At 46.4% G+C, this 26,764-nt stretch overlaps 1 protein-coding gene across 1 annotated transcript; it reads left to right on the top strand.

Annotated features, from left to right (window-relative positions):
- The first annotated feature begins 16 nt into the window (after positions 1-16).
- On the top strand, positions 17-10,074 carry NPC2 (NPC intracellular cholesterol transporter 2). Its single transcript, XM_081145451.1, has 4 exons — positions 17-308; positions 4,674-4,781; positions 7,178-7,350; positions 9,369-10,074. The coding sequence occupies exons 1-4, from the start codon at positions 227-229 to the stop codon at positions 9,453-9,455; spliced, it is 450 nt and encodes a 149-aa protein (XP_081001577.1). The 5' UTR covers positions 17-226; the 3' UTR covers positions 9,456-10,074.
- Positions 10,075-26,764: the final 16,690 nt, after the last annotated feature.

The following is a 26,764-nucleotide window of genomic DNA, read 5'->3' as shown; positions in this document are numbered from 1 at the left end:
GCGGGGATGTATCCTCGCCCGCCCGGCGGCGAAGTGGAAGGGGTGGGAGGAGACGGACCGGAGCCTGGCTCCCTGCAGCCGGGGGCGGGGCGCGGGCGGGCCGAGGCCTTGTTTGCTGGCGCGGGTCGCCTGACTGAGCTCCTCCCCGAGCCCGCCCCGCCAGGTTTATCTTGTGACTGCCGCGGCCGCTTCTTCCTTCCCGACGCTTGGAAGTTCCTTGGCAGCGATGTGTTTCTCGGCCGCCGCGTTCCTGCTCCTGGCGCTCAGCGCTTCCGCCCTGGCGGAGCCCGTGCATTTCAAAGACTGCGGTGAGCCCCGCACCTTGCCGAGGTTCCCGCGCTCTCGGCGGGAGTCTCAGCCCGAAGCTCGCGCGGAGACCCGAGCTAGGTTGGGCGGGTGCCGTAGGCTCAGCTTTGGGTCCCTCGTGGGGTGGGGTGCGGTGGGGTGCGGTAGGCGAGAAGCGCCGGCCTCGAGGAAACGCGACCGCTCACAACTTTGTCTCTGCCCTTGGAACGCGTGTTCGGGGTCCCTGGACCTTCCTGGAGGTGGATGGACCTTTTGCTGAAGTTTCCTAAAGTTTGTAGGGCGGAACCGAAGGTCCATAGGCAGCGCGGGGATTGAGGGGTGGGGCGCAGGACTTTCGTGTTTGCCTTGTATCTCGCACGGCCTCTCCCTCCGCACTCTGTTCGCTTTTTATTTTACCTTTTGCTGACAAGTCAAAAGTCACTTCTCCTTTTCATGATTTTTTCCGTTAGCGTTTCCTTTGGGCTCTGGAGTTTTGTGATTCCTCCTTTATATAAAATTCGTATTTCTGGTCACAGCTTGTGACACATAAGCCCCTGTTGCTGCTGAGGTTGGAATCTTGGATAGGAAATGCAAGAGGGAAGGGCGTAGGCATTGTGAGTTCGTTCAGTCAAGTCTATAGCATTAATTATTCCAGCCGAACGTTTTTGAAGTGGAGAGGTGCAAGGATAAATGGAAGAGGCATGACACTGATTTTGTAAAATTTGTGAGCTGGAAGGAAACTATCTAAAAGTCAGTCATTGAATTCCAGAGATGTTAGGTAACTTAACCAAAGTCACACAGCAGAATGGGAACCAGCATAAGTTTGCTCCTTTACATCCAGTTCCCAAGTAATAGTAACTGCTCAATCAGTATTTGTTGAAAAAGGAAATGAGGGAGTAAATACTCTTTCCACCATGTCATTAAAATTCATGTTGAAGCAAAAAGTTGGGGGCTAGGGAACAGATTGGTTAGGGAATAACGACTGCTGGCCTATTGATTTTTTTTTTTTTTTGTAATATATCTTTATTGATTTCAGAGAGAGGAAAGGAGAGGGAGAGAGAGAGAAACCTCAGCGATGAGAGAGTCACTGATCGGCTGCAGCCCGCAACCCGGGCATGTGCCCTGACCAGGAATCAAACCCTGATCTCCTGGATCCCAGGTCGAAGCTCAACCGCTGAGCCCCGCCTGGCCGGGCTGGCCTATTGATTCTTAACAAATGCTGTTGCACTGAGCGAGGAGGTGCTGTTACCACCTCGGGTTACTGTCTTTCCCTCCATTAAATTTAGTGGCCAACATTTGGATGAAGACACTCATCCAGCCCTCACAATCTGTTTTACAGATGAGGAAACAAGCACATAGAGTCCCTTTCCCAAGTTCTCACAGCTAGCAAGCAGTAGGAAACTGGTGTGTGTTTTTGAGCCACTTTGGGTTTCAACAGTAACATTAAACACGCACACACACACACACACACACACAACTAAGAAAACTAAATCCAGACATTGTTCTACTCATTTGAAAAAAGCAGGTGTACACCCATGGCAAGAACTTAAGGAAAGGTGCGTTTCAGTTACAGATTTTCAGTTGACTTTTGAATTGGGAAATACAATGTAAAAACTTCAGTGCCCACATCAAAAGTCTTTTGAGTTCCGCTGTGCACCCCCTTTTCCCTGGAGTGTCATTTCTTCAAGTGAGAAATAAGGCCAAGCAAATTAGTTTTGCAATTTTTGCAGGTTAGGACTGAGGAGTTTGTTCTGTTGACATTGGAAGTGCAAGAACCTCTTGTCAGCCAAAAAACTGGCTGAAGGAGCTACAAGTACTACCCTTTACTCAGTTCCTTCTAGGTCGTGTGACCCAGCCTTGAAAGAATCTGGCAGAAGCTAGGCATGGAAAGCTTGAGTATAAGCACTGATTTTCAATAGACCGTTGCTTAAAGTTCTGGATTTTCACCCCCCCATCCGTGGAAGATATGACAGAGTGAAACACAGTGCTTAGAGAATTCTTGAGTGTAGAGTTTGAGAACTTTGCCATGATGAAGAAGCAAACTGGGGATAAAGGATAGGCAAAGTATTTACAGAGTAGCTGAAGCAGTGTTGGTCAGTGTGATGAAACTGTTCCACCCAAGAGCAGGCGCAGGCTGAGGAAGCAGAGGGCATCCACCTGAGCTGCTCAGTTCGTATCCTACAGGACAGAGCTAACCTGGTGACTGCAAAGCAGATAACGTGCTCTCAACCTTCAGTTTGCTTTCTGTCTTCATGAGTTCTACTTTAGAGACAGAATCCATTCTATCAGCTGGATCCATAATTTCTACCCACAAAGTATATTTGAGATGAGAGGCCCACCTTGTGTGGTAAAAGGGAACGTGCTAACCCACTCAGGAGCAGGTAGTCTAGATTAAATTTATGGACTGAATCCTGATATGATGACAATAGTAGTAAACAGTTATATAGTAGCCCCCCTTTATCCATGAGGAATACATTCTAAGACCCCAGTGGATTCCTGAAATCATGGATAGTACCCAACCCTATACAAGGTCAGGCAAAAATAGGTTTACAGGTGTTCATATGGAAAAGAATACAATAATTAATTAATAATAACAGAAGAATAAACTGTTTTGTGTACTCATAACTGTAAACCTACTTTTGCCCCACCCTGTACATACTGTTTTTTCCAATACATACATATCTTTTCACATGAAGAAAGCACTTTACTGCGTCTCTCTGGAATATCTGAATTGCCAGCATCACTACTTTTGTTCTTTGGGGCTATTATTAAGTAAAGTAAGGGGGATGTGAACACAAGCACTGTGATACCAGGACAGTCAGCTGCTAACTGTCTTGCTAAACAAAGAGATGAGTCATGGAGTGGGGTGAAATTTCAACACGCTATTCGAAATTTAAAACTTATGAATTGTTTATTTCTGGAATTTCCCATTTAATTTTTTTGGACCACAGTTGACCGTGAGTAACTGAAACCGCAGAAAGAAAAACCACAGATAAGGGGGCTACTGTATACCATTAGTATGTTCCAAATACTTATCTCAGCGCTACATGTGTGTTAGCTCACCTACTCTATGAGGTAGGTACTATTATTATCCCCAGAGAGGTTAAATATCTTGCCCTGAGGTTACACAGTAAGTAATGGAGCCATTACTGAGATTGGTAAGATTTTATATATATATATATATATTTTTAAACATATCTTTATTGATTTCAGAGAGAGGAAAGGAAGGGGAGAGAGAGAGATAGAAACATCAATGATGAGAGAGTCATTGATCGAGCCCGCAACCCGGGCATGTGCCCTGACCGGGAATGAAACCCCAATCGCCTGGATCCTAGGTTGGCGCTCAGCCACTGAGCCACGCCCGGCCGGGCGAGATTGGTAAGATTTTAAACCCAGGAATCAGGTCCCAGAGTCTACCTCTCAACAGAGATGGCTGAATTGCAGAGCTTACACTTACCCTGTTACAGGCAGTGTTGACCATCGGCTCTCTTGCATTCTTTCCCATTCAGCTGTCCAGCATCAGGGGCCTAGATGAGATAAACGGATTTTTAACAATTTGTACTTAACCTTTTCTGATCAAGCATTTATTGTAAATAAACAGCACTTTTGTCCCTTTTTAGACTGAAATTAAAAAAAAAAAAAGACACGCACCTTGCCCCGAAGATACTTACTTTGAAGAACACGTTTCCAAAGTAGAGTGTACACATCTGAATATTGCAGATGAGTGCTTAAAGTTGTTCTCATTGGTGGGGATATACAAAGCTTGAAGACCACTAATTTGGAGAAATACCAGTACAGGATTGGAAGATGGTGGAGGAGGGATTTTGGGAGCAGCCAGTCTCAAGATTCCAAATGGAAACAGTAGTGCTAGACTTGAGCCATCACTTGTAGGATGTGTGTGCTGCTTTAAAACCCTGTGGGGGTGCCCAGCCGGCATGATTCAGCAGTTGAGCATCGACCTATGATCCAGGAGATGGAGGTTCGATTCCCGGTCAGGGCACATGCCTGGGTTTCGGGCTCAACACAGCAGGGGGCGTGCAGGAGGCAGCTGATCAATGATTCCCTCTCATCATTGATGTTTCTCTCTCTCTCCTCCTCTCCCTTCCTCTCTCTGAAATCAGTAATATATATATAATCCTGTGTGGGGATGGGGGGATGATTTTTCATGGTATAGCCCTCCCAGGTTATAGAGTAGGGGAGTGGCTATGTGTACTTAATACCTTCCTTAATTCTCTTTTACCCATCAAATATGAACAGTTTCCTGGATATCACCAAGTGTCAGAGGAGAAAAGCTCATCTTAACTGGGAGAATAGAGCATCTTCCCATTAGATAGGGACAGCCTAGGTGGTTTATTTTTTCTCCTATTTCAACTCTTTTTCTTTTGCAGGTTCTGAGGTTGGAGTTGTAAAGGAAGTGAATGTGATCCCATGTCCTGTTCAGCCCTGCCATCTGCAGAAAGGACAGTCTTACGCTGTTAATGTCACCTTCACCAGTAGTGAGTAAAAGTGACTCTTACCTTCAAAGTCATCTTAAAGCATAACATCAATCCCGAGTTTTGGTATGAGCATGGGAATGTGGGGGAGGGGAACTGCAGTCAAGAATTCTGTGACCTCCCTTCCAACCTGTGTCAAGCTAGGATTCGCTATACCCTTACACACCCTTCTCATATGGGATTCCCATATGCCTGTTTCCTAGAATCCAGACTCTAAGCAGAGAGAGATTTCCATGTGTTCTCAGGTGAGACAAGACAGCTTGGCTTCTCTATGTCCTATTTTAGGCCATATTGCACAGTAGCCTTTTATGGGAATGTCAGCCTTGTGTTGCCTCAGACTGCAGAGTATTAGTAGAGACCCCAATTCTGTAGACTTTGGAACTCCTCCAAAGTGTCATTTTAAGCAGTATACCTTCTAGCTATTAATTCTATGTTCTGCCTCAAAAATACAAGAGCAGTTAATACTTAGCCTCTGTAAGGTTTAGGGAACTCACTGGGGACCCAAGAAGCAATCAAGAAGTCTGAGAACTTTCTTTTAACTTGAAGAAATATTACTGGAACCTGTTGCTTTCCGGGATCACATTCATCACCTTCAGATTCCCAGGAATCTAGACTAATGCAAAATCTTTATTTCTAGAAAGGGCATCTCCCTTGAATTCCTCTCTCATTTTCTTTCCTATTGAACTAAACTAGACAGTCCAGTAGATCTCGGAGCACACCTTCCCATTCCATGGAAGACTGGAGAATGCGTCTCCCTGGCTGAGCTGAAAGACCAGCCCAGCCCAGCCCAGCCCAGCCCAGCAGGAAGTGCTAAGCAAGGCGGGTCTTGGAGGAGCGGAGCGGAGCAGAGCTGTCTGGCTGGAGAGGGGCCTGGCCCCAGGGCTGCCTCACAGCCATGTGATATCACAATTGAGCTGTTCTGCACTGAATCTAGTTCCTTCTTCACTGCACCTCTCCCCAAAAAAAGAAATCTCAAAGTCCCCGTCATCTCTTATTCTTAAGCCTAAAAACAGCTCTAAGTACTAGAGTTGTTTTCTCAAAAAGTACCTTCTAAACAAAAGTCAGCACGAACCTAGGTAGAAAGAAAGAAACAGAGCCCATTGCTTCTCGGCCTTTTGGCTGAGATCAAGTGTGGTATCTGTCCTTATGAGTTTAATATCTGATACGTCCCTTACCCGAGGACAATATATTAAATGGATTTTTGGAATAGGGAGATGGAATAGGAGCTTGCTCTCTCTACTCCATTCATAGACCTGGTATTGCAGTACCTCCAGGAATGGTGCACCAAAAAAAGAGAAAAGGAAAGCCAATACTCTGGATCTCCAGGATAACCTAACAGCTCATAATTCTGGTTGCCCTAATTTTATTATATTTATTTCTCCTGACCATCTTGTCATATGGAGGACAGAGCTTAGCATGAAATGCCCCCTTTCTAATCGTATCCAGTTTCTGAAGGTTACCTCGTTCTCTACTGTCACAGCCCATGGTATGTCTCTGTAGATTCCTTATTCTTTCCACATTTCCTTCTATTTAATTCTTAATTTCTAATGGAATCCTTTGTGTGGGAGTATTTGAGAGTTCAGAGACCAGTTTCCTAAAATTCTTTAAGATGCACAGTACACTTTGACAGAAACTGATGTAAATAGTAAATAGAAAGTTAACTGCCAAAAATCAGTTACTTTGTTGAATGACATTTATCCAAGTAGCTCTGGTTCTCCTGAGAAACTATGAAAAGCGGTGAATGTTAGGTCTGGACAAAAGCTTAATGTTCCTGAGGGCTCTCCCCTCCCCAGCATGAGAATGTAACTTTTAGATGAACTCAAACAACAACCTGTTCCTTACACTTGGCAACTTTCACTCCCTGCATTAGAAATTATCTCAAGCAACAATCTGTTCCTTACATTCAGTAGCTTTCTACTCCTGCTCAGAAAAAGTGTGCATACACCAAAAAGTTCCCTCCCTACACCCTATAAAGAGACTACCTCCCAACCACTTCCGGCTGATGCCACTTGGAGCTCAGCCCATCTGTATTCAGATGCTTTAACCATCTGTGTATGCGGATGCCCTAATAAACTTACCTTCTTATCTGGCCTCGTGTGTTCCTTGGCAAGCCTAAGAGTGAAGAGCAAGGTGGGGTTAAGAGCAAAGAAAACAACCCCCACTGATTCCTTTTTTTTTATGGTATAATTCAGTAATTTTTCAAGTTTTGGAGTAATAAGCATTTGCAGAGGTACAAAGCATAACTACAAAGAGAACTAGACCCTGGGAATTAAGAGCCATAGGCTTTATGATTTGCTATAATAGCAATGCTGTTGCTTGAGAATGTATCAATTTTTAATTTAGAGTTTGGAAATACGCTGTTTTCTTCACTATCTGATTGTCTTTTTTTTCCCTCTTAGGTACTCAGTCTCAGGGGAGCAAAGCCGTGGTGCATGGCATCGTGATGGGCGTCCCAATTGCCTTTGCCATTCCTGAGCCTGATGGTTGTAAGAGTGGAGTCAACTGCCCCATAGAAAAGAATAAGACCTACAGCTACATGGCTAAACTACCAGTGAAGAGTGCCTACCCCTCTGTGAGTGACTTGTTGACACTGGACATCTTGTGACTAGATTAGATATCTGAGGAGGGGGGCAGGAAGAAAAGATTGGAGGAGGAGTCCTTCCTTTCTGTGGAGGAAAGGAGCCTGAGGGAAGGAGATAAGTTAGAGTGTTAGGAATCATGAGGTAGGCAGGTATTTTTTAGTGGCCTTTTTTCTTTGTCTGTAGGCTAATGGTTAGCCATTTTTATATACAATATTTCACTGGATTCTCATGACCATCCTTTGTAGAGGTGATATAGAGGTGATATCCCTTTTTCACAGATGAAGAAATTTAAGCCTCCAATATTATGCAATATGAGCAGAGTCCACTCTGCAAAGGAATACTACAGCCTAGACTTAGAGCCAGGTCTTTTGACTTCAAAACCTGTATAGTATTAAAAGATTTTAGCCAGATATAAAATAATTCAAGATTTCAAGTTGTCATAACATGTCATCAGAAAAGTCCTGGTTTCTCCATTAATCTGTTAACAACAGAGCAGTAGCTTGTTAGCTCCATAGCAGAAAGGTAGCTTTTTCCACTCTTCTTTCTCCCCTTCACCCCCTCTACCCCCTGCCTTCACCTCTGACTCACCCTGCTATACCTACTTTTTTTTCTACCAAACATTTATAGATAGAGCCTGCTGAAATGGGCCTGTATTAAAAATATGAATCTTGATAAGAATGAAGGAAGTAAAGGGATTACTTTCTTCCAGTCAAATAGAACCCAGGAGCAATCTGGCTATTTTCTAGAAATGGCAATTAATTAAAAAACATTCTAAAAAATCTCTGATGTAGAGAGTCTGTGTTTAAGGGATGTCGGAGACCCTAAAGTTCAGGGACAGATTTGTAGATTAATTTGCAGAGTAGCCATATAATCGTGGGCATTTTGGAGCCTCAGTTACTTAATACAGAGTTTCTATTTAGGGCCTGTTACATAGCAGGCACTTTCTATATGGTAGTTATTATGTGAATTCTTAAACTGTGTTAATTTAAGCACTAAGTGAAACAGTAATTAATGTGTACTTGTCTTGAAAGACTTATAAAACAAGGTTAGAGAAGCCTGGGTATCACTGTCACTCAAATGGCATGTGGTAAACAAACAGTTGAGTACACAAGAGAAGTAATAAGCTAATGTCCACATAAGAAAGGACCGGCAAAGTGTCAGTGAATTATTAAGAACTAGAAGGGACAGCTCATAGTATGATAATAACAAGTCAAAGCAGAGATCTGTAATGAGGTATATAATCAAGAAACGCTTTAAACCCTGGCTGGTATGGCTCAGTTGGTTGGAATATCCTGTATACCAAAAGGTCATGGGTTTGATTCCCAGTCAGGGCACATACCCGGGTTGTGGGTTCAATCCCGTCAGGGTGCGTGTGGGAGGCAACTGATCGATGTTTCTCTCTCATTCATATTGATGTTTCTCTCTCTCTCTCTCTCTCTCCCTCTCTCCCTCCTTCTCTCCCTACCCCCCCGTCTCTTTCCCTCCCTCCCCCTCTCCCTTCCTCTCTCTTTAAAATAAATTTTTAAAAATGGTTTAAGGAATTTAACTGAAACTATATACTACAAGGGTTGTTCCTGAAATTATTCATACGGCAGTAAACTTCTTTGGACATCCTTTGTGCTTTGATAGTTTCATTTCCAACTAAAAGTAAGTTTCCTTATACCTAACAATATCTGCTCTTCATGGTTACAGTTGGAAAAAGCTGGATCAGATTGCCAAATACAAGAGAAATTGTCTGAGTGTAAAATTATTTTTCATGTAAGCCTTCATTTATGGAATAAATGCTTTAGAAATTATATTTGATAAGTTAACTAGGTTAGTATTTTAAGTTTAAAGACAGGCTGTGTCTACATCCCAAGCAGCTTTCCTGATGCCATGATTTAAGAAGAAAAGCATGAGGAACTAGGCAGTTTGTTAGAGTGTACTTCTAGGATTCATAGTTATACCAATTCTGGATCGAGATGAGATCCCAGTTTCATTTTTCCCAATTCTTTTTGTCTTTATCCAGATAAAACTGGTGGTGAAGTGGGAACTTCGGGATGACGAAGACCATTGTCTCTTCTGCTGGGAAATTCCAGTACAGCTTGAAAACTAGAGCTATTTAATGCCAGTGTGTCCGTCTGGAGATGAGAGAGCAAGAGTGGAGGGAGGGGAAGAGAAATCAAGTCTAAACTAAATCAGTGCCATAAGAGGAAAGGAATTCTAGACTGCTGTTTTATGCCTCTCAACCTCCAGCTGCATCTAAGACCCTGTTTCCGGAGAGCTCAGAACTGCTGCTCTTGTAATACCTTTTGTAAAAGCATTGAAGGAAAGGGGAGAGAGACAGACACTGTAGGAATTGATGTAATTATCTTCAGTGTTTTTTGCTGTTGAAATAAGGAGGGTCCAGCCAGACAGGACCCGAATGAGGCTGCTTAGGGATATTGACCCTTGTAGTGAAGGACAGGTTCCAAACCACATTCCTCTAGCTGGGATGTTACATCTCCAAGTGCCTCATTGAGTTCAGTGCATCTGGCCAATAAGCCCGCTGACTTGACAGCACCTCCAGCTCCACTGCCTCAACAATAATGACATGCTCTTCTGTGGTATCCAGCATTTCAGCGGAGGGGGGTGGTCTGAGATAGAAATTCAGCTCTGGGTGGCTGGTTCTCTGTGGTTATCTTATTTCTTCTCTGTCTTAGGTGGTTTTCATTAAATGCAAAACTTGATTAGCAGATGTTTGGTTTTTTGTTGTTTTTTTAACATTAATTTGTGACTTCTTTATGCACCTATGTCTCTTTGAATAATTAAAAACTTCGCATTTCTCTGCATTCGTACTTAGGTAACCTGCTTCTTTCAGAGTATTTCCCCCAGATCTATGCAAGGTGGCTACCGAGTCCCATGGTCCCAGAATGCAGTAAAGACTACTCTTTTGGAAACTGCCTTTTCTCCCCTTCTTGCCCAGTTAGACCTTACTTATCTACTTCATATGAAATGACCTGGTTTTGCTTTATTTTGCATAATCTTATACCACCAAGTGTTTGAAATGAGTAGTGAAAGCAAACATCATCTAGTTGAATAATAACATCTGAAAGGCCGAGGGAACAGAATTGAGACGGGAGGGTGAAGAGTAAGGTTACAAGTTGGCATGGAGCATAGTAGTCTTTGGGGAACGAACCTTCTGCCACGAGGAAAGCCTAGAAGCTTAAAAATGAAATGTGAAGTCACAAGTAATGGCTAAATTAATTAAACCTTGTTATTTGCTGCTTTTGAAATACAAGTATAATCAGGGCATATATTTTGCTGCCTGTTTTAATCAATGTACTACCAATCAGCTCTTAGCTGTCACAAGGATTACAACACTTCACAAGTGAGTTGGGTAATGTGGACCTTGAAAGGATTATCTGTTTTTGGTTAGGGTGTTTATACAGCAAATAAGTAATTTAGTTCAGTTCTTTTCATCCCACTAATTTCACTAGAGCCTTGGGTTTCTTTGCTTGTGAGTTTCCCAGGAAAACCACCAGGGGACAGCCATAGATCGGGAATAAAGTTATCAGCAGCCAAGATTTACTAGTTAATTCCCAGAGCCATTCAACCACTGTACTCTTGGTCAGACCTTTTGTGTATCCCATCACATTGGGTCCAGAGGGACAGCCCTCTCTCTCCCCATGATGGACCCTAGGTATATCCGACTTGTAAGAATCCCAAAGGGATTCTCTGGTCTCTGGCGTCAGGCTGCCAGGAGTTGGATACTGGCCTCACCAATTAAGAGGACTACCAGTGGGCTCTTTAAACCCTTAACCTCCCCAGTGCTTCAGTCTCCTTATCTGTTAAGTGGGGATAATAGTAGGGCTTCGAAGATTAAATGAGGTGCTTGTAAAACAGTTAGAATGGCACATGGCACAGACTCAGTAAATGTTGGCAATTATTCTGGGATACACATTGCTCTTCATCTAGAAACATCAGGAAAATCTAATTCAATCTGATGTGTGGGGTGCCGCCTGGGAAAATGAGACCCTCCTCTGTGCACAGAACTTTTCAAGATTCCTGGAAAAGCTGTTCTCGTGCGTCTGCGCTCTCCCTATTCCCAGAAGACTCCTCAGGTCATTGAGCTCCTTGAGGCTAACAGCCCCCCTCCTTATTTCATACTCCTACCCTCATATGGGAAACGACAGAAGAAAAGCAGTTCCGCTAGCTTGTCCCCTTCAGTCAGAGCAGAAGGGTAACACAGCAGCTTATAACTGTTTACCGGCCAATGTGGGGCCACGTGGAGCCTGCAGCAGTGAACTAGTTAGGGCTCCTGCGGGGGATTAGTTTGAAAGGTCGTATTCAGTACAGATGGTTCACAGGTGCCCCCGGAGTCATTAAAACATTGAGAAGCACTGAAATTAGGCTATATATAAAAGGTCATGTTCTTTCCAGCGACAGTCTCATACTTTTCTAGTCCACTGAGCAGGCCATGGAGACTTAGACACATTGCTCCTTCATGAATTTCAGACTCCAGTCATTTTAAAAACACACACACACACAAAAAAAAAAAAAAACATGAGAGGCACCCCTGCTTACAGAGTGAAGGGGACACAACACCTAGTATCCCCCAGTTTGGTAGAGTGCTAGGTGGGAGGCCTGGCATTTTAGTCAAATCAAGCCAATAAAGAGCAAAAAGCATAATTTCCAATCCTCTTTGGTTTTGAAATCTTAGTTGACTTCTTAAAAGAAACAAATTCATCTTAATTATGCTTTGCAAAGGTTGATGAAACTGTGTTCTCTGAGAACACCCTCAGGTGTAGGAGGGGTGGCTTGACGTAGGTGAGGTTCAGGCTAAGGCAAGATGATCTGGAAATAGCCACTCATCAGATCATCTGAAAAGCAAGTATTGCTTAAGTGATAGGGTCAGTTTGAGGTCAGGGTCCTGGGGCACAGGAAGAAGACTGACGGGTTATGTGTGAGAAGCATCGCCACGGTGATAGTCACCTCAAACTAATGTTTTTCCCCAGGGCCCTTTGGGGAGAACACAGCACAGGAAATAGGCTTGGGGGATTTAAAGTCCTGGGAAATTCTGGGGTTTTTTTTGGGGGGGGGGTTGGGAATGGGATAGGCAGTGTTGTGTGACCTGAGTTTGAAAGTGGCGCTGGATCTCCACAGATGCTGCCTGTGAGAATCTTTAGACGAGTTGAGTCATTTTGGGTGGTTGTGTCTTTTTCTGTGAAGACAATCCCCCGGCCTATCCCTCAAATTCTAAACTGAATTCTATTCATTTACAGCTGTCAGTTGACTAGCAACTAAATGGTCTGGGTGTTGGTTGCCATGGAAACAGTTAAAAGGCCCATTGCTATGGGAACCTACCATGCTCTGGAAACCAGGGGTCTGGTTCCTAAAAAGTGGAGGGGAGGGGAGAGGGTGGAGCGCAGGTGATGGGTTGCGTAGTTGGCTCCAGGGTCCTGGAAGAGAGTGAGCAGTGTGGTGAGCCTGCTGTGGCAGAAGAGCAGTGACTTCTTCCAGTGACTTTCTGCAGGCATTCTCCACCTGTTCTCTGCCCATTGCCCCATGGTCGCCACAGAGCACAGCTGTTTGCTGTCCCAAATGCAGAGGAAGGCCGTGAAATCTTGGGGTGCTGCTATTCATCTGCTTGGGCTCAGAGAGGGAAAGTCTTGGCTCCTGTCTGCATGGCAGGCTGTTCTCCACACATCGTGTCTCACATGGGCAGCCAGCAGGTAAGAGAATCAGCTTAGCTCTGACTGCCAGTGGGTCAGGCTGAGAAGGAGCCTGGCAGACAAAATGGATGGCTGCTGGCCTTGAACGTGGCAGGGATTCTGGGGGTTCCAGGTGAAGAAGCAGAAGGACAGGCAGGCAACGACAGTCTGCTTTTAGCATTAGAGAAACGCACTATGTTGCTCTCAAACCCCCTACCCACCCACACGCCTCCACCACAGAAGGGGGTACTGCAGATAGAGAAAAGATTAAAGACGAGCTTTGACGGAGGCTCTCAATGGATGCGCACAACAGTTGTAAGATTCTTCTCCGGGTTTTGCAATCAAAGAAAATAACTTACATCAGTGTCTAGTGGTAAGATGACCTACTGAACAAAGAAAACATTCTAGTGGCTCTGCCATTAACTACTGTTAATGTGTAACGTACACATTGAAGGGACTGGACTAGGTAATCGCTAATGTCTGTCAGAACTAACAGCTTATGGTTCATTGAGACTGTCAACAAAAGAATGCCCGGCCTATAGAAAAGTTTTCTTCAAGTTCATTTCAGCCAAATTTTGAGGATGTGCTCAGAAGTAAGATGTCGAAGGGTGGAGAAAATGCTCCAAAAATAGCAGTTTTATAGCTTATTTTATACATTAGAATCAAAGGAGAAAATGTAAGGAAAGATAGATGAAATCCATTGGTGGTAGTTAGGGAAGCAGGAGAAAACAAAGTGGGGAAATGTGTAGAACTGGATAAAAAACAAAATGGAGAAACACATGCTTCTTTCACGTTGGTTGGTACAGGATAGTTAACATTTAACACGGAGATGGTGTGTGGGGATCAGATACCCACTGGGGGCTCTGTGGTCTCATGCTTATGCTTTGAGGGGTCTAGAAAAGAAGATTACGCTGACATTTCAAAGGTGCGTTATCTTAGATGCATAAGAACAACAGACAGAGCCTGGCTGGGCGTGGCTCAGCGGTTGAGCATTGACCTAGGATCCAGGCGATCAGGGTTCGATTCCTGGTCAGGGCACATGCCCGGGTTGCGGGCTGCAGCCGATCAATGCCTCTCTCATCATTGAAGTTTCTAGCTCTCTCTCCCTCTCCTTTCCTCTCTCTGAAATCAATAAAGATATATTTAAAAAAAAAAAAGATACAACAGACAGAGCCCAGTTAAGGTAAAAACTGGCCTTTGTTAAGGAAGCTTTAGGCCTGGGACGTGACTATCTGCCATGGTCTGCCCAGTTAGGAGTTTATGATCAGACCATCCCATGTGGTACTTTTGGTCACTGGGCTTCTCAGGTGTGCCAGGTAGTGCCCTGCATCCCCAGGTTTGCTACACAGTCTTTTTTTTTTTTTCCCATTCACAAGACACTGAAAGGAAGTCTGGACACTACAGGCAAACAGACACAGACTAATCATACCTATCAGAATAAGGAAAATCCCTGGAGTCCAGAGGGGCTTAGGACTGAGACAAGGGCCAAGACATTCATTTAGAGACCATCTCAGATATGTCTGGCCCATGGGGCTTTCACCTGATTCTCTAGAATTCTGAAGTCTATGGTCTTGACTTTCTCCCCTAATCCTGCCTTCTCCTGCCTGGAGTTGTGGGCATCTGCCCCTCCCAGGGAGCTTTAGAGTCTAGGAGCCTGGCACCAGAGAGGGAGAGATGCCACCGGAATTCGAACTGCTCCATAGGTGATTGAGCATCACCCCAGGGTCTGTGGGGAGGTTGGATCATAGTAGTTTATAGATTTCTGTAACATTTCAATTTTTCAATATAAGCTGGCTTTGTATTCCACCTCCAACTGTTTCTAGCTAATTAACTTTGGATAGGTTATTTAACTATAATCTTTTGATTTTTTTGTGATAAGTACTTTTAAGGTCTAAACTCTTTATTTAACTTCTTAAGGACTCAATTTTCTCAGCTGTAAAACAGGATGAAAGTACCCACCTTCAGGTGGTTTAACCATGACCTCAGGTGGTGTATGCGAGCTGCCTGACTCTAATAAGCACCTGCTTACATTATCCTCCTTGATAAGAAAAGAAGGTCGCAGCCATGGAAACTGCTCAATGGCCCAGAATCCTAGACATTTGCCATGGATTTGTCCCCTAGATTTAACTCCAGGTGCCATTCAGGACTGGTAGCCACCCCGACAGCCCTCCCTGCGGCTTGCCTTCTTTAAGGCGGATTCTAATCCTCTCTTTATGACACTTAACCCCGTTCATTTTCATGTATAATTTTTGTGTGCCAGCTCACCTTCCTTCTAGGCTGTAAACATATTAAGAATAGAGACTGCCCTTTCAACTCAGCTCTCAGCAGTTGTTTAGTGAATTCTTCCAATATAGAAAAATGTCACGATTTTGAATCTGACCACTTAACCCTGTAGCAACCTTGGTCTCCAAAGGGGCGGGAAGCTAACAGTTGTTTTGGATTCATTCTTCTGAAGAAGGGCACGTAGTTCCTATCCTGGGTGGGCATCTCTAGAGCAGGACTTCAGCTCACATCTTGCAGAAGCCAGCTGTCGTCTGTGTCTAGGAGTCATTGACAACACTAGCTCGTTTCCAGCTTGCAGGTTCCCTGGCCCTGGCTCACGAGGAAATGGCTCCCCCTCCCTCCTGGCTGCTGTCCGTCTTCAGTTCAGTTCAACAAGCCTCCTGCCTCCTGACTGCTCTTGGCTGCTCCTGTCTGGGTTATGGCTCAGTAGCTGCATATTGTATCAGGTTCCCTCTGAGAGGGTGAGGGAAAGCCGATTTGGTTTACCCAAGTCTCTCCACTGAATCTCTGCAGCCCCTGGCAGAACCCCCTCGGCTTCCCACCAGAGCTTTCTCAGCAGGAACAAGGCCCAAGGGACTATCTGGAGCATCTCCCAGACTGTGGCCACTGAGAACCATCTTTCTGCAAGGTGGGTAACAGGGAAAATGCTGGGTAGGAAATATAGGCATTGGAATGAATATAGAAGAAAAGCTTCTAGGCCTGACTGATTTGCCCTGACCTTGGATGAATCATTTAACCTCTTTTAGTTAAATACCGCATATGTTATATGAACGAAAAGAAATGACGGGTGTGTGCCTGTAGCTTGGAAAAAACAAAGGCTACTCACAGTCAGAATATTAATATCATAGGCAAGTGGAGAAGCCTGACAGATAATTCATCCTTTGGATTTTCCTGCTTAGCTTCTGTTGACTTGGTGAACTGAATACAGAAAAACCCACAAGAAAAGCAAGGTCCTAGGTTTGATCCCTGTAAGAATAAGTTTAAGATTTGGCCACAAGACAGATGTCTAATGCAACTGGCTCTCCTGAAACATTTGCTGCTAGTCCTGAGGGTATAGAAGGCTTAGGCAACTGCTCGCTTTCATTATCCTGACCGCCCTGCAGTCTGGTTGAATTTGTACGCAGGACCATGTGCGTTCCTTCAGGCAACACTTACTGAGCACCTATTATGTGCGCAGCACTATGCTGGGCCCTGGGGATGGAAAAATGAGGAAGGCAATATAATGTCCCTGACTTTAAGGAGCTCAGAGTCTAGTAGGAGAGACAAGTGGCAAACCATCACCATGATATGATGGGACGCTGCCGTGATGGTCACATGTGCAGAATGCCATGGCCACAGGAAGGCAGAGCACTGGGTGATTTGTCGTGGGAGAGGCAGAGTCTGGTCAGGGGCTTCTGCTGGCAGCATGGCTGGGAATGGAGATGTCTAACACTGTCCTAGGTCTTCATTCATCTACCACTTATGATTCATTCATTCATTCCACAAACGTGTCCCTGACCTTTGTCTTCTGAGATTTGGGGGAAGTATTTATTATAGTGAATTTACCTCCTCCTGAACTACTGATCTTGGTTAATTTGATTTTTTGTTTGTTTTAAATATATTTTTATTGATTTTAGAGAGGAAGGGAGAGAAAGAGAGAAACATTGATGTGTGAGAGAAACATAGATCAGTTGTCCCCCCTATGCACCCTGACTGGGGATCAAACCTGCAACCCAGGCATGTGCCCTGACCGGAACTGAACTAACAACCTTTCTGTGCATGGGATGATTCTCAACCAACTGAACTACACTGGCCAGGGCTTGGTTAATTTGTTTTTACTTAAAGTTCCTCCTACTTAATTTTTTGTGGAAGTAAGTAAGCATATCTGGTTATGTCCTGACTATGCATCCAGTGTGTGTGTGTTTGTGTGTATATATATATAGACATATATATCTCCAGCTAAAATGACCTGTTCGGACTTTAGAATTCTGGCCCCCACCGACCCTGCCCATCTGACCCACTTTTCCTTTCTCTGCCTCTGCTCCAGCCACACTGGTCTCCTTTCTGTTCCTCAAGTTGGTTGTGTTCCCTTCCCGCAGCCATGGGACTCTTACAACATACTGTTCCTTCTGCTTGGAATGGTTCCCCTTACTAAGTTAACTTTCATTTCTTTAACTCCTATCTGACCTCCCCAGACATGTTGCTTCCTCAGGGAAGCCGTCCCTGACCACCTCACCCAGATCAGATCAAGCACTTTGCTCTATACTCTCGTAGCCTCCTATTCTCCCTTCGTGGCACAGTTCAGGATTCCATGCTGATAGGGTTATGTGATTCATGTCTGCCTCTCCCAGGAACTTGTACCCACCATTGGGATAGAAAACATTTCCACTTTGCTCATCACTGTATTCCCAGTGTCTAACTGCTCTTAGTCTAAGGAGGAGGTAGCCCGTAGATATCTTTCATCATACGGAATCCTTTGGAATATAGTACTTAAAGATATTAATGTACTACAGACTCTTTCACAGCCCTACTGCTAAAATCATTAGTGCCTTTAGCACTAATGATTAATGACTTTTTTGGGCAGTATTTGCCTCCGGCCTAAATGGTTATGTGTCCAAAACTAAAAATAATACTAAACATAAAACCAGGGGCCAGAGCTGAACAGGGAGCCTCCTCTAATAGAGGCGCAAATAGAAGGTAGGCTGGGGCGGGATGTGCCAGGACTAGGAGGCTCCTGGCTTGAAGGAATGGAGGCAAAGGCAGGAAAAACAGAGACCTGAGCTGCCTGGCAAGGTCAGACCTAGGAGGGGTCCTGGGAAAGAGGGAGTGTTGATAAATCAGCACTGAGTATGTTACCCCGGTTGTCCCTCAGCTCAGGGGTACTTGTGTCCCATGGGTATGGGTATAAGATAATGTAGAGGGGTTAAAAAAACAACAGGATAACTGTCCCATCTTCCTACTGTTTCAGTTATAACTAGACTTCAAGGAATGTGGGATTGGAGGAAAGGAGCATCGTTTTCTATTAAAACCAATACTAAGTAGAATATAAATTTCATAGGATTATAAAAACTCACGAGACTTCTAAAGGCACTAATGATTTTAGCAGTAGTGCTGTGAAAGAGTCTGTAGTACATTAATATCTTTAAGTACTATATTCCAAAGGATTCCGTATGATTGAAATTTTGTAAATCAAATATAACTAGAAATACATGGAGGGCATGCTTTTTAGAAGCAATACTCTTCTTGTTCCTTTTTGTACCACTCACCACTACTCCGCAAAGGCCAAGCACAGTGTCCTGCAGGCAGAGTAGCTGCACATTGAATGTTGAACCGACTCCACAGCAAACAGCTCTTAGTCTGGTCTGTAAATCGTTCATTGGATTTTATTATCAAGATTACTCTGCCCACCCCTTCTCCAGAGAGAGTTGGAGCCACTTCTGTGTCTCTCTGGAGAGGCTCTAAATAAAGAGGCTTCATGGGGTATTGTGTCCAAACTATTCCAGGGAAGAATAGTGAGGAGACAGGAGGAGGCAGCAAGAGTGAGGTGAAAGCAGGAAGTATGAAGAGAGCCTGGCTGGTGTGGCTCAGCGGTTGAGCACCGACCTATGAACCAGGAGGTCACTGATTCCCGATTAGGGCACATGCCTGGGTGGTGGGCTCGATCCCCAGCAGGGGGTGTGCAGAAGGCAGCCGACTGGTGACTTTCTTTCATCACTGATGTTTCTCTCTCCCTCTCCCTTCCTCTCTCGGAAATCAATAAAAACATATTTTTTAAAAAAGAAAAGAAAGTAGGAAGAGAATTTAACTCCCTGCCATAGCCTATAAGGAAATTATTCCCTAGTTCCTCTGCATGTTTCCATCTTTATGTTTACCTTGACCCCAGGAGAAACTAGGAACTCCTTGAAGTCAGGGCTGGGCCTGTTTTTAAAACGAGGCACCTCGAAACCACGCACAACAGATACATGCCCACTGTTGAGCCCAGGGAATCCCGGGTTCAGAGTAGATAGGATCTTGGCAAAGGCAACCATCGGAATTGCAAAGCCACGAGGAGCAAAGTCCTCAGAGGTAGGCAGTGGGAAGCAGGAAGCTGGAGCAGTAGGTGTGCGGGGAAGGCTGGAGAGCAGCGGTGGGAAAAGGACTGGTGATTACTGGGATTGATTCCCCGCAGGGGCCGCGACGAAGGAGACAATGTTCTCAGACTTAATCGCTGCTTTTAACTCCCCCAATGTAATCTCTAATGGGCCCTGGCTGGTGTCACTCAGAGCCTCCGCCCCCAGACCCCCCACTCTGCTACCTGAGCAAATTCTTTCCAGCTTCTCAGCAGCTCTGTATCTCAGATCCAAGCCTGCCCCCTATCTTTCCAATGCATCGGAGTCCCCACCCAGTCAGTGTTCAGGGACCAGCAAGGAGCGAGGCTGCAGCTTTGCAGTCTGGATACTCTTTCAAGAGCGTATCAAATCAATCACCCCAGGAGCAGCAGCTCTCTGATGAAGGGATCGGACCCACCGGCAAAATGTAGCGAGCCAGAGGTCCTGGATAGCCAGTGCACGGGGTACCAGCAGGCCGTGACGCGGTTTGGAAGCAGCAGGCCAGGCTGCACTCATGTCAGGAAAGGGCTGGAAATCAGCCAAATAGAACAGAATGGAAAAACAAGAATCATCTGCGGTTAAAAAAAAAAAGTGGGGGGGGGGTGTTAGAAAGAGTCAAGAGCATGAGATTTGTTGCCAAAGAAGTTAGAGATGAGGCAAGAACTAAGCAGCACTTCTCCATTCCCTCTTGACTGCAGCGTCTCCTTTTCTCATAACTTTCGTAATAAATCACCTGCAGATTGTAACCGTGCTGGTTGCACCCACTTGAAACTGCAATCTGGCAGCCCTAAGATTGGCATTCAGGGACCGTCTTTGTCACGAAAAGCAGAATTCTTGTTTATTTTGGTAAATTAATTGCTGGCAGAGTGGGTTTTCATTTTCCAACCAGAACAATACAAAAAGAAGTTGCAGGATTGAAAAGCACCTGAAGGTTACTGTGGGTTAAACTGCCAGACCTAGCAGCAACAAAAGCACTGTTCTCGCCATCTCTGAATTTAAGACCCCAAATAGGCCAGGGCTGTGCGCTGAGCCCAATGCGTGCGCATAGATAGCCCCTGAGCCTTCACCCCTTGGCAATGTGCAGGCGGCCAAAGCCAACCAACCTGCCACTCTGGGGATGGGCAGCGATGCCTGCACCTCACCTACAGTCCCGGCCACAGCTTGCAGGTGACGAGTGCTGCAGAGTGGCATTAGAGGAGGACACCCTGTGGCCCCATCTTAGTGAAAAGGCTCTGAGAAGTCCTGCTGTGATAAAGGTCACTGCGGCCTCTGTTCCTGATGCCGTCCTGCCATCTTCCCCGACACCAAACCTGGCCTGGTTATCTTGCTACGTAATGAGTCTGCTGGTTGGTCAGCAGCTCATACCACTCACATCTTGGGGAACCAGCGTGTATGGTGCCTTTGGGAATGATGACCCCCCGAAACTTACCAGAACCCACAGACGCACACTCAATATACACACACTACAGAGGTGCTAATCTCTTCTAGAAAGTGTTCAGGTGAAGGAAGGTCAAGATTTCATGAGGTTATTTGGGGAAGGTTTCCTGGAATGCAGGAGATATTAGACCAGTTACTCAAAGTGTATTTGGTTGATTTAGCGGAAAAGGGGAGGAAATTTGGGTGGTGGGTGAGGGCCTGGTTTGGAGGCAGGAGGTTGCAGAAAGCTGATTGTCTGCAGAGGGGCCATGTCAGGGTGGTGCCTGGGGTGGTCAGGTCAGGGAGAAGCGAGTGGGCCCTGGCAAGTGCTCGGTGAGTAACTCGGGCTTAGTGTGGGATGCACACCTGAACACGCAGCAGGTTTCCAAGCAGGGAGATAATTTCCAGCTGAAGTATGTGAGATGAGCTGGAGCTGGGAGGCTGGAACAGGGGGGCCAAACAGGAACTCTGCCTTATTTGGAGCTCAGTGCCAGAAGCCACACCAGGGTAAAGGCTGGAGAAAGGGAGTGGGAGGAGGGTGCCTTGGAGAAGGAAGGGAAGTTCAAAGGAGGGAAAGAAGCAGGCCCTGGGCTTCACCTGAGCAAGTCTCCAAGAGCAGGAGGGAGAAGAGCCTGGAGGAACCAGGGACCTGCCAGCTAAACCCCAACCATCTGGCCACTGAATAATACCTGGGGGGGAAAGGAATGAATACCTGTAAAGCAATTTTCACTTTTAAAAAGAAAATCTCACATCTGTAATCTGATTTGATCAGAACATCTCCTTGATGTAGGTCAAAGATTATCCATATAACAAGGGAGCAAAACGGAGGTGTGTAGAATTAAAGTAACTTGTCTGAGGTCCCTGCCACACCCCATGCCTTCTGGAAGGCAGGCCAAGGGAAGAACATAAAGTTCCCTTCCAACCCACCCTCCTACTGCCCTGCAAGGGCCTCCCCTCGACCCCCCACCCCCTTCATTCTTTCTTGGGCACTTCCTTTTCTCTTATTGGAAAGAGAATTGGCTGCATAGGGCCTTGCTGCTGTTTTATTGCTTAGATTAGAGATTTTCATATCCGTCCTGATGAGAGGTAGTTGAGGGGCTAGTGTTGCCACCTGCTGCAAGAGGTAATTTCATTCCGGCTTCTCAAATCTGGATGTGCTTGGGGAACTGAGCTGCCCTTTGTCTAAAGAATTCTTTCCAGGAAGCTCACTACTCAGAATTGATCAAAATGACTTAACCCCATGGAAGAGTGGGAGAGCCCTGTCAGTCTATCATTTCCCTGCTGTCGAAGTCAAGCCGGGCAGAAGTGCCTTGTTTATGGAGGGGGTGGGAAATGAGAGGTGGTGGTGGAGGTGGTGGCGGTGGTCCATGGAGGTTGCCTGAAAACTAGTTATCTAGTCCCCTTTTACAAAGGAAGAAACCGAGGTCAGAAAGGAAGTCGCTTGCCCGAGATGATGCAGAGCTCCCTCGGGGCCCGTGACTTTGTCTGTGGACCACTTGGCCTCGCTCGCCTGCTCCCTCGGGGGCCTCTGCTCTAGCTGCCCACCCATTCAACCAGTTTGGGCGGCGCTCTGTGCTCACCACTGCACTGGCCACAGCTGCAGCAATGAACAGACATGGGCCCTGCTCCTTACAATCGTGCCACCTTCTCAGCAAACCTGGTAGCTGCAAATTTTCCCCACCCCAGCACAAGCCCCCACCCTGCCTGCCACTCAGGCTTCCAACAGCCAGAGCTAAAGATAGAATTGAGGGCAGCGTTTTAAGTCAGCAGTGAACAGACCTGCCTGGCCGAGTGGGGAGGGGGAGCTAAGCTGAGTTAGAGACCTCGGAGCAGCCAGGCTGCGTTTCTCTGATAATGGCCCATTCCCGTGGGAATGGTAATAATCACTGCTGGTCCCCCTCCTGCAGACAGAGCCCTGGACCGGGCTGGTGGAGCCTCAGTCTGTCACCTCACTCCAGGTGCCAGCCTTCCCTGGGCATCAGGTATCTTCTCCTGACTTTCTCTCCTCTGTCCCCACTGTCTCACTGACCCTGGGGCTTTGATCATTCCCAAAGCCAGTGAACACCTCACTTCTACGGATCTGTTCTGCCCTCATGCTGATGTTCACAGGTTAGTGTTAGGGCCACAAAATGGAAAGATGAGGCCCAGGGATGAGGAGGTCAGGTGTTCTGCTGGGAGCCCACAGGGCTTACAGTCTGGAAGATTCTGCCGGCTGGCAGAACCTGGATGCTGTTTCCAGGAGGATGGGGCCACCATCAGACCCCACCCATCTGGATTTCTGCTCCCAATCCTCAAGCCACCTGCTTCTCTTTGCTGCTCCCTAGTCCTGGGCCAACTGGTGCGCACAAGTGTCACACTGGCATGGCAGGGAAGTGAGTGCTGTGGGGGAGGAGAAACCCCTGGATTTATTCCCACTCTGAGCACAGCTCCCCACTCCCCACTCCCCAGGCAGGGTGGGCTGCAGGCAGTGGAGGAGCCATGGGAAGAAAAGTAGGAAGAAAGATAGGATGAGCCTCCTTGAGCTGCTCACGCTTCCTCAGAAATGCAGAAGAGGCCCGGCCGGTGTGGCCAAGCGGTTGGGCGTCGACCTAGGAACCATAGGTCACGATTCAATTCCAGGTCAGGGCACATGCCTGGTTTTCAGCCTCGATCCCCAGTAGGGGGCGTGTAGGAGGCAGCCCGTCGATGATGTTTCTCTCTAATCAATGTTTCTCTATTCTATCCCTCTCCCTTCCTCTCTCTCTAAGAATCATTTAAAAAACATATTTTTAAAAAAAAAAGAAATGCAGAAGAGGAAGGAAAGCTGCTTTCCCTTGTACCCGGGCCTAATTGGGTGGGTGGGGGTCACCTGAGCACCTCTCCACACCACAACAGCATCAAGATGCTGCCTGCAACCCTCCAGAGGGTGGTGTGCCAGTGTCTTGGTGAGAGCCACCAGGAGAGGCAGGCTGGAGAGCTGGAGAGGGTGGCAGCTCTACCCGACATTCACCCCCTTCCCCAGTGGCAAAGCGGGGGACTACCACTCCAAGAACCTGCTTTCCAGGGACAGAAATAGTATGGAAGGGTGGGGCTCCGGGGCTGGGGCTGGCACATGCTACTTTTCCATGGGCGTTCTGGGTAAGAATAACAATGAGACTATTAATAACTTCTTTCCTCTGTTTAAGTCTTAAAGACCTTTTTCTGGATGTTTTCACCACCTGCACAACCATTATCTCATTTGATTTTCAAGACAACTCAGAATCTGTGGGGTCATCACCCCCATTTGATAGATGAGGAAACTGAGGCATGGGGAAGGGATTGTCCTGTGCTAACCAAGTCATACTGCTAATTAGTGGCTGAGCAGGGACTGGAACCCAGATTTCCTTGGGTCATCTCTTCAATATTCCTATTGGAATGTGGTTCCAAAAGCCAGGGCTTTCTCCTGGCTATCCTGAAGTCTCATCTGGGGACAATGCAGTACAAAGTCCCCCAAGGCTTTGTCCCCTAGATGAATTAGTCCAGATTGATTTACCCAGCGCTTCCCATGATCTATGTTCAGTACCACATCCCAGAGACAGCTATCAACAAAACGTGGTTCTTGCCATCAAGGAATTAATAGTTTGATGAGGAGCGAGACAAACCCTTAGACCATCTCAGAGCCACAGAGTTAATCTAAGGAACAAGGTAGCGCAGAGTGTTTGGGAGCACAGAGAAAAAGCCCTGAGCCAACCTGAAGGTATCAGAGAGGGCTTCCTGGAGGAGGTGATGCACCAACCAGCTCCTTAGCCAAGGTTATTCTCACTGGTTTTGCTTCTTTTCTAAATATCAAACCAAGTCAGTCCTCACTGCACTTCTCCCTATATATAACCCCAGCCTCTAGGCTCTTTCAGGACTGGTGCAACCAGGCAGCAATAGCTGGAGTGTCCTGACCCTGTGGGACAGAATGAGCCCATCCTGCAGCCCAGGGGTTGCCACAGTCACACTCTGCTGCTGGAACTGGATAAGAGACCAGGTTCTAAGCTCAGTCCCACCTTGGACTTGCCCCTCATGCCACCATGAAGTTGTGGATCCTGGGGTGTTAGTGGGTTACCCAATCCACCTGCCCAACTTTAGCTCTGTCTACGCTGGAATCATCTCAGATGTGCAAAATCCTAACCTACTTCTAAAAATCTGCTGATCGGATTCTACATTGCTCTAGCTAATTCCTGGCATTTAATGCTTCTCTGTCTCTAACCCGATATGTCATTTCTGTCCGTACTAAAACTTAACCTTCTCCTTTCTGGTCTTTGGAGGATACAGGGCAGTGGTCATAATTCTCAAAGCAAGGGGCCTCTGCAGACCTGAAAACAATAATCCAACCACCCCTAAGGCTTCTCCATCTGAGGCTAATGAATCCCACTTACTACACCCATTAATTTATGACCTACTCTTTACTTCCTCAGGCCTCTCCCCTGTCCTTTAGTTGAGGGATCCAGGACTGGACAAAGAGTAGCCCTGAGGAGTAGTAAGACTATAGGAGCCATGGGACATTCTGTAGGGTTGGCAGGTAGAGTGCGGAGGGGATGCAGGGAGTGTTGGGTGATAAGGTTAGCAGAGGCCAAATGATGCCCTGAGGTGTAGCAACCCCCAGGAAAGGACAGATGAGTGAAAAGAAGGTTGTGGATACAATTGAGAAGGGCCAAAAGGTAAAAAAAGAAAAAATACAGGAGCCTGTGGTATGGAGGCAGGACTGTAAGAAGCTAGGAAAATTCCTTGGCAAGTGGAATGGGGAAAACTGAGGCAGAGAGTTAAACAGCAGTTTGCAGCCATCTAGTAAATCCTTCCCTAAACCAAGAACACTTTTTTCAAATCCTCACCTGAGGACATGTTTTTATTGCTTTTAGAGAGAGAAAGGGAGAGGGAGAGAGAGAGAAACATTGACCAGTTGCCTCCCGCACTTGCCCCAACTGGGAATCAAACCTGCAACTTGGATATATGCCCTGACCAGGAATCAGGCCCACCACCAGGATGACGCTCCAGCCAACGGAGCCACACCAGCCAGGGCTAAACCTAAGACACTTAAGAGTAAATGGTTTGCACTTCTCCTCCCCAACCAGAGGGTAAGTAGTTTAAATCATCCTACTCAGGGAGACAGCAGAAATCCAATTAGTGCCATTTGCCAACCACATCCAAGGACAGATAAAGTTAAGGAAATAAATCTCATTTTGGCACATGTGCATAAAACTGATGAATATTCTATTGAGATCCTTCCCTAAGACCTCCCCTAAACTCCCAGCCTTTCGAACCCCCAAGATGAAGATCCCAGCACAAGAGCAGGCCCCCTTCACCTGCCCCACCTCTTTTTGTTCCCCAATAGGCGTGCATCTCCTAAACTCTAAGGGACCCCATGAGACTTGCAACCAGGGCAGCAATGGGCAGTTGCAGTTCTTCCTGGGCAAACCCCTAAACCTGTCCCCAAGGCCCCTTTTTCTCTGGCTCCTTAGTGAGCCAAAGCAGACCAGCCTAGGCTCATCTCCCCAGCCCTTCTTTGTTTCTCTGTCCTCAGCTTTAATAAACATCCTCTAAAATTCACCTGGACTCATGACATTTTTCCTTCACGAGGTCAAGAACCCACACACCACTGGCCAGCCCTAGGCAGATCCACTAGGGCCAGGTCCCCTTTCTAGTAACAGTATCACAGGAGCCAAGGAGCTGAGAAAGAGCGAGGGGGGCTCACCGAGGTGGGATGCTGCAGAGGGGCCGCCTAAGACAAGGACTGGGGTGTAGCCAAGGAAATCACTGGGGACTCAGTGAGGACAATCTGAGTGACGAGGTGGCAGCAAACTGTGCAGACAGCCAGGGTACGCAACTCAGCTTCCAAGATGGTCCCCAGTGACCCTCCCCTCCTGGTTTTCTCACCTGGCCGTCCCCTCCCACATTGTATCAGGGGTTGGTCTGTGGGACCAATGGAACACAGCAGAAGTGATGGAATGTCACTTCCAAGATTC

Source organism: Miniopterus schreibersii (genome assembly GCF_964146895.1).
Source record: "Miniopterus schreibersii genome assembly, chromosome: 1".
In the NCBI taxonomy this organism is placed as follows: Eukaryota; Metazoa; Chordata; class Mammalia; order Chiroptera; family Miniopteridae; genus Miniopterus; species Miniopterus schreibersii.
The sequence above is the reverse complement of the archived record's forward strand: the minus strand, read 5'-3'. Positions and strand labels throughout refer to the sequence as shown.